The sequence below is a fragment of the Hyla sarda genome, chromosome 1, assembly GCF_029499605.1.
Source record: "Hyla sarda isolate aHylSar1 chromosome 1, aHylSar1.hap1, whole genome shotgun sequence".
Lineage (NCBI taxonomy): Eukaryota > Metazoa > Chordata > Amphibia > Anura > Hylidae > Hyla > Hyla sarda.
In genome coordinates, this window is record NC_079189.1 from 303,868,200 (window position 1) to 303,876,884 (window position 8,685).

General features: G+C 41.9%; 1 protein-coding gene across 4 annotated transcripts in view; it reads left to right on the forward strand.

Moving 5' to 3' along the window:
* Nucleotides 1-8,685, forward strand: part of EPS15L1 (epidermal growth factor receptor pathway substrate 15 like 1) — a 247,297-nt gene that overhangs the window by 64,358 nt on the left and 174,254 nt on the right. For all 4 annotated transcript variants that reach the window (XM_056518167.1, XM_056518165.1, XM_056518164.1 and 1 more), the window contains exons 7-8: nucleotides 587-712; nucleotides 2,440-2,499. In XM_056518167.1, coding sequence (XP_056374142.1) covers nucleotides 587-712; nucleotides 2,440-2,499 — 186 coding nt within the window. The remainder of the gene's footprint in view (nucleotides 1-586; nucleotides 713-2,439; nucleotides 2,500-8,685) is intronic.

The following is an 8,685-nucleotide window of genomic DNA, read 5'->3' on the forward strand; positions in this document are numbered from 1 at the left end:
GTGTAGTTAATGTGTACATTCATCAAATGTATTAAACAGTGCAGGGCATTTGATAAATGTGGTGCTAGTATACATTTTTATTTTTTATTATTATTTCACTTCAGAACTCCTCTTGTATGAGTCCCTCCTTGTGATTTTTCTGAGGCCTTTTCACATTTTGTGACTTTTTTTTTTTTTTCCCCATGTAAGCCAGGTCTGGGCTTGTGTATGTTTGTGGTGTAGTTTAGGGCATTGCGACAAATCTGCAGCACATTTTTCTTATAGAAAAGTCAAATATCTTAACTCTACAAAGTGAAACATAAATGATTTGTCTAAAATTTGCGTAATTGAGACATCTCCACGTCTTTTCTACAGCAACAGAGGCTCTAAACCTGTTAATAAATTCCTGTGTCGTCTTATTGTTCACTTTCTTATTGCCCAGTAATGATTGAACATGGTAGGAACCCACTACGCCGTCATGCCTCCCCCATCTCATCAGATGGTCAGAAGAACCTGTTTACAGTTATCTATGGATGTGAATATCAATATAGAAAGCTTTCGAGTTTGCCTGCACATTTTGTAATGCCCACTTTTTTTTGCTTATCAGATAGAAGAGAAATCCAAATTTGATGGAATATTTGATAGTTTATTACCTGTAAATGGTTTACTGTCTGGAGACAAGGTGAAACCGGTACTTATGAACTCCAAACTACCTCTGGATATTTTAGGAAGGGTAAGTGTACATTTTTGTTCTACAAATTTCGAGGGTCCCCTTCTGCAACTAATATTTTCCTTCTTGTGAACCTAATAGTAAAAATAAAACTATACATACAGTTTTGCTTAAAAAATATCCTACTGTTTCTGTGTAGATCTCCTAAGCAGACCTGCATGTCTCCATATCCAAAGACTGCAAATAAACCCTGATTAGCATGGGACACACAGATTGTATTTTTGTTGGTACAAATTGCAGATACAAAGAAGTTAAAAGGGCACAGTTAAATGGAAAAAACTATACTTGCTGCACCCCTGTTACGCAGCTGTTTCCATGTTTATCTCAGCTGCAAGCACTTCCTTTTGTTGCTTTAGGCACAAGGGCTTCCTGCTTAGCCAATCATTGGCTGAGACGAAACACCACTACAACCAATGATTTGCAGCAAGACAAGGAAATGCGTGCTGTGGGGTCTGACACTGAAATTTAAGGGAAGCAAATTTTCTATTTGGCTGCAGAAAAATACCCTTTTAAAGGGGTACTCCGGTGGAATTTTTTTTTCAAATCAACAGGTACCAGAAACGTAACCCCTTAAAGGGGTACTCCGGCCCCAAGACATCTTATCCCCTATCCAAAGGATAGGGGATAAGATGTCTGATCGCAGGGGTCCCGCTGCTTGGGTCCCTGCAATCTAGCATGCAGCACCCACCTGCAAGTACTGCCGGAAGCACTGGGGGTTCTCAGTCTTTTGCCTCACGACCACAGGGACCGATTATCGTGACATCACGTCTCCGCCCTGTGTGACGTCACGCCCCACCCCTTCAATGCAAGTCTATGGGAGGGGGTGTGACGTCAAGAGGGCGGAGCACAGGGGCGAGAACTTCAGGGGCAAGAAGCGCTTCCGGCAGTACTTACAGGTGGGTGCTGCATGCTAGATTGCGGGGGGATCAGACATCTTATCCCCTATGCTTTGGATAGGGGGATAAGATGTGGGGGATCTGTATTGATCACGGCAGCTAAGGGGTTAGTGGCGGACATCAGTGCGATCGTTGATGTCCGCCATTACCAGCAGGTCCCCGGCTGCTGATAGCAGCTGGGACCTGCAGTGCATGACTCGAGCGTCGCTCCGATGCTTTCGGTCATGTATAGCGTGTAAATGTACGTCCAGGTGAGTGAAGTACCTCTGCACCAGGACGTAATTTTACGTCCGTGGTCGTGAAAGGGTTAAATAGATTTGTAAATTACTTCAATTTAAAAATCTTAATTTTACCAGTACTTATCAGCTGCTGTAAACTACAGAGGAAGTTGTATAGTTCTTTTCTGTCTGACCACAGTGCTCCCTGCTGACACCTCTGTGCATGTCAGGAACAGTCTGAAGCAAGACAGGTTTGCTATGGGGATTTGCTTGTACTCTGGACAGTTCATGACATGGACAGAGGTGGCAGCAAAAGGCACTGTGGTCAGACTGAAAAAAACTACAAAACTTCCTCTGTAGTATACAAATTTGTTAACTTCCTGGCACCAGTTGATTTAAAAATGTATTTTTCGCCACAGTACACCTTTTAGAGAGAGTGAAATATGCAAAAGAAGGCGGAGTGTTGCTTAATTCGCAACAGATTTAAAAAAAATAAAAATAAATAAACTGTGTGAACCTAATCTAAAACTTTATTTTTTTTATGTGTTTATGGTTAATATGTAAACATTGTGTGTTGAGAATTTAGATATGAGATGTAAATAAGGCTTTTTCACAGGTCTGGGAGCTAAGTGACATAGACAAGGATGGACACTTGGACAGGGATGAGTTTGCTGTGGTAAGTTGCATTATCACTCCTAGAATCTCATGTTAAGTTGTTGGATATGTTAAAGGGGTTATCCAGGATTAGAATAAAGGGCTGATTTCAGCACTAAACCTGACCTCAGTTGGATTTGTTATTGTTGCTCAGTTCTAATGAAGTAAATGGAGCCAAGTTGTGAGAAGCAATCGGTGGTGAGGGGGGGGGGCCATCAGAGGAGGCCACAGGAGGGCACTCGGGATCGGAGCTGCGCTCCAATACTGATTTAACCCTGTAGACGCTGCGGTCACTGTGACCGCGGCGTATTTTAGGGTTACAGAGGGAGGAAGCTCCCTCTGTCACTGATCGGCGCTCTGCAAAGTGAAAGCAGGGAACCGATGGTTGCCATGGCAACCAGAGGCCTGACACTGGCCTCTGTTGTCATGGCAACATGAGCGATCAGGCCCTAACTGATCTATCCTATGCCTGTCAGTACTGACAGACATAGGCATAATTGAATGGAGTACAGACATGTACTCCATTGAATTATGTGTATAATAGTAAAAAAAAATTGTGGGAGGGGGAGTGCAAAATAACTGAAAACATTTTGGAAAATTTTTAAAAAATAATAAAACAAATTATATATGTATATAATGCACCCCCAAAAAGTCCCCCCCCCCCAAATTCATTGACAGGTCCCGCAAAAAAAAGTCCTCACACAATTGTCAGTGAAAAAATCTACAGCTCAATGTTACAAACATGATAAAAAAATTTGATTTAATGCCATAAATGAACCAAAATATTTAAAAATTTGGTATTGCCGTAATCATATCAACCTGCAGTGTAACGTTAACATGTCATACTGCAAGAGGAACAACCTAAAAAATAAAAACAACCGCAGAATAGATTTTTTTTTAATGTATACCACCTCATAAAAAAAAAAGAAAAAAAATGATCCGTGTCACATGTACCCCAGAATGGAACCAATGAAAGCATCAACTTGTCTCCCAAAAATATTTTTTCACCCCAAAGCCCCTGTAATTTTTATATGATGCCAACAAAATATCCTAACCCCTTAAGGACCCAGCCAATTTTCATTGTAGGACCCGGCCATTTTTTGAACATCTGACCACTTTCACTTTAAGCATTAATAACTCTGGGATGCTTTTACCTTTCATTCTGATTCAGAGATTGTTTTTTCGTGACATATTCTACTTTATGTTATTGGTAAAATTTTGTCAATACTTGTATCATTTCTTAGTGAAAAATTCCAAAATTTGATGAAAAAATTTTAAATTTTGCATTTTTTTTTACTTTGAAGCTCTCTGCTTATAAGGAAAATGAATATTCCAAATAAATTATATATTGATTCACATATACAATATGTCTTCTTTATGATTGCATCATAACGTTGACATGTTTTTATTTTTGGAAGAGATCAGAGGGCTTCAAAGTTCAGCAGCAATTTTCCAATTTTTCACAAAATTTTCAAAATCAAAAATTTTTTTGTGGGGCATGTCACATTTAGGAAGCCCCTATGGTGCCAGAACAGCAAATAACCCCCACATGGCATACTATTTTGGAAACTACACCCCTCAAGGCACGTAATAAGGGGTCTAGTGAGCCTTAACACCCCACAGGCGTTTCAAGACTCTTTGTTAAATTTGGATGTGTAAATGATTTATTTATTTTTTTTCCACTAAAATGCTAGTTTTCCCCCAAATTTTACATTTTTACAAGGGATAATAGGACAAAATGTCCCCCAAAATTTGTAACCCCATCTCTTCTTAGTATGGAAATACCCCATGTGTGGACGTCAAGTGCTCTGCTGGAGCACTACAATGCTCAGAAGAGATGGAGTCACATTTGGCTTTTGAAAAGCAAATTTTGCTGAAATGGTTTTTGGGGGGCATGTCGCATTTAGGAAGCCCCTATGGTGCCAGGACAGCAAAAAAATACCCCACATGGCATACTATTTTGGAAACTACACCCCTCAAGGCACGTAACAAGGGGTACTGTGAGCCTTAACACCTCACAGGTGTTTGACGACTTTTTGCTAATGTCGGATATGTAAATGAGAAAAAATTTTTTTTTCACTAAAATGCTGGTTTTTCCCACAAATTTTACATTTTTACAAGGGGTAGTAGGAGAAAATGACCCCCAAAATTTGTAACCCCATTTCTTCGGAGTATGGAAATACCCAATGTGTGGGTCAAGTGCTCTGCTGGCACACTACAATGCTCAGAAGAGAAGGAGCGCCGTTGAGCTTTTGAAGACAGAATTTGGTTGGAATAGAAGTTGGGGGCCATGTGCGTTTACAAAGCCCCCCCGTGGTGCCAGAACAGTGGATCCCCACGTGACCCCATTTTGGAATCTACACCCCTCACAGAATTTAATAAGGGGTGCAGTGAGTATTTACACCCCACTGGCGTTTGACAGATCTTTGTAACAGTGGGCTGTGCAAATGAAAAATTACATTTTTCATTTCCACGGACCACTGTTCCAAAAATCTGTCAGACACCTGTGGGGGGTAAATGCTCACTGTACCCCTTATTACATTACGTGATGGGTGTAGTTTCCAAAATCAAAAAAAATTGATTAAAATAAAAAATCAGCAAAAAAAAATTACGTTTTAGAAATTCCGCCTCCACTTTGCTTTTATTTCTAAACCATACACAAATAGACACAGACTACAATAATAACCAACAAACACTGTGCTGCCAGAAAACTGTGTTGGCAAAAATAAATGTGATCGAAGCTCCCCCTAGCCTATCACATCTATTTTTGCCAACACAGTTTTGTGGCAGCACAGTGTTGTTTGTTGGTTATTATTGTAGTCTGTGTCTATTTGTGTATGGTTGTTAATCTGATTTATTAAAGGCTATGTTTAAAATTTGACATGGATCAGAGGTACTTCTGTCAGTGATTAATAGTCTTTCTAAGACCTCATGACCTCTATTGGTTGGAATTGGTTCATTTCTGTAAAAAGCCTGAAGGGTTAATAAACTTCTTCAACGTCATCCTGACTGCTTTAAGGGGTGCAGTTTATAAAATGGGGTGATTTATGGGGGTAGCATACATGCCCCTCAATTCCTCTTCAGAATGGAACTGGTCCCTGAAAAATCTAATTTAGCAATTTTCTTGAAAATCTGGAAAATTGCTGCTAAACTTATAAACCTTCTAACGTTCTGAAAAAGTAAAAGAATGTTTACCAAATTATGGGAACACAAAGTATACATAGTGTAGATGTGAATTAATAATTCATTTGGTGTGGCATGACTATTAATCGTACGAGCAGAAAATGCAAAATCTAGAAAAACGCAAATGTTTTTTTTTTTCACAACATTTTTTTTCTTTTACAAAAACCGCTAAGTATATCAATCAAACTTTTCGACAAATGTAAAGTACAATATGTCACGATAAAAACTGTCTTGGAATCGCTTTACTAAGTGAAAGCGTTCCAAAGTTATTACCAAATAAGTGGACACATTAAGGACACATTGTTCATTAAGATCAAAACAGGCTATTGAGTAAAGGGGTTAAAGTAATAAGCTCTGTTTTTATATTACTTGATAACCCAGTTAAGTCTACAGTACCTCCAACAGTTTTTTTTCTTCCATTATAGTCTACTAGCGGAGTACCCAGCGATGCCGGTTTTTCCTACCTTAGGCTGCTTTCACACTATGAGCATTCATCCGTTATTAAATGTCCGTTTTCTGTGTAAAAATGGACGTTTAATAACGGATGAAATAAAGGGTGCTAACGGATGAATAAATATTCATCCGTTACCGTTCACCCTCATGTATGGCCAAACACCTATGCCTACAGACTCCCACAGCCGGGACTACTACTGCTCCCATCAGGGAACAGACTTGTTTCCATGATGGGAGTAGAAATTCCCTGGCTGCAGGAGTCTGCAGACAGCTGGGGAGGCTACATTAGTGCTTGTACTACAACCCCCATCATGGAACAGACTCTTTTCCATGATGGGGGTTGTAGTACAGGGGCTGAGGGATTGATCGCACCGGGTTTCAGTTCTGAGACCCGATGCGATCAAAAGTTATTAAGCAGGGGAGCGGGCGGCATGCTCCGCAACCCTGCGATGTATCAGTGTGTTTTAACTTTCATTTTTGAATCCCCCGCGGGAGACCTGAATGGCCGATCAGAGCTCTCAGCGAGAGATTGAAAAATTAACTTTGAGAGTAGCAGGGGCCAAAGAGCACTGTGGGGGGCAAGATATATTGCGCTGCAGAGGGGGGGGCAGACATATAGCCTATATATCTAGCCCCCCCTGCCGCGCATTAGATATGACCCCCCTGCCTGCGCATTAAATATATACCCCCCACCGCCAGCGCATTAAATATATACCCCCCCGCCAGCGCATTAAATATATACCACCCGCCAGCGCATTAAATATATACCCCCCCGCCAGCGCATGTATATGTGCCCTCGCAGCTCTTCTATATACATATGCCCCTACCGCCGTATGAATGAAAAGTATTTCTATTAGCAGCACATAGAGCCGGCTCCCAGCACTATGCGCTGCTAATAGAAATACCTTTCATTCATATGGCAGCAGGGGTATATATATGTAGAAGCACTGGGGGGGGCAGATAACTCTATATGTCTGCCCCCACAGCTCTTCTATATACATATACCTCTGCTGCCGTATGAATGAAAAGTATTTCTATTAGCAGCACATAGAGCCGGCTCCCAGCACTATGCGCTGCTAATAGAAATACCTTTCATTCATACGGCAGCAGAGGTATATGTATATAGAAGAGCTGTGGGGGGCAGAGATATAGCGTTATCTGCCCCCCCCCCCCCCAGTGCTTCTACATACATATATCCCTGCTGCCATATGAATGAAAGGTATTTCTATTAGCAGCGCATAGTGCTGGGAGCCGGCTGTATGTGCTGCTAATAGAAATACTTTTCATTCATATGGCGGTAGGGGCATATGTATATAGAAGAGCTGCGAGGGCACATATACATGCGCTGGCGGGGGGTATATATTTATTTAATGCGCAGGCAGGGGGGTCATATCTAATGCGCGGCAGGGGGGCTAGATTTATAGGCTATATGTCTGCCCCCCCTCTGCAGCGCTATACATCTTGCCCATCACAGTGCTCTTTGGCCCCTGCTACTCTCAAAGTTCATCTTTCAATCTCTTCAGGGCTCCCCGCGGGGGATTCAAAAATGAAAGTTAAAACGCACTGATAAATCGCAGGGTTGCGGAGCATGCCACCCGCTCCCCTGCTTAATAACTTTTGATCGCATCGGATCTAAGAAGTGAAACCCGGTGTGATCAATCCCTCAGCCCCTGTACTACAACCCCCATCATGGAACATACTCTGTTACATGATGGGGGTTGTAGTACAAACACTAATGTAGCCTCCCCAGCTGTCTGCAGACAAGTCTGTTCCATGATGGGAGAAGTAGTCCACCCTCAGCACTGCAGGAGTCTGCTGATGTCACCTTTTCTGAGCATGCTCAGAAGTAATAACGGATATAATAAACTGTGTGCAAACGGATGACATAAAGGCTCATCAGTCAGCCATAGACTTCAATGTTAAAAATAACGGCCGTTAATTTACCCGTTTCTTGTGACGTAAGAAAAATTAGTGCATGTGCCGTTATTTCTTCCGTCACAACGAACGGCCGTTATTCATGACGGACTATAACGGGTCATAAAGGATTATCAAAAAGTCCTATAGACTTTAATGGGAGTACCCGTTTACCAGGGCCCCGATCACCGCCCAGCAGGGTTGTCATTAGTCAGTCGTTCCGCCTGATCAGTCACGTGATCGTGAGGCGGCACCCGTGCCACCTCACTCCTGCTGGGTAAGGGTGAATGGGGCTGTCTCGGCAGTTATCCCATTCCGATCACGCGGTGATCCAGGAAAGCTGCTCTGTAAATGGTCGGCACTGTGCGCTAAGTACTACTTAGCAGCGCTGTACATTTATGCCGCTCGTCCTTAAGGGGTTAAATGGTGGGTGTGTCTTTGCAAGATGGGGTGTGGCATGTGTGGAGGGTGTGGCTTGCCAGTGACTGCACATGCACCAGGAGATGCAAAGCGGAGTTTGTAGTGTAAGGTACCAGAAGTCCTATATATTTGCTGGAAACTTGAAAGTAAAACCCCATCCTTTCACATATGGGGGTAGGTTAGTGGTTAATTTATCTATTATTATACATTCACATTTTACATATAAGTAACATGTGAC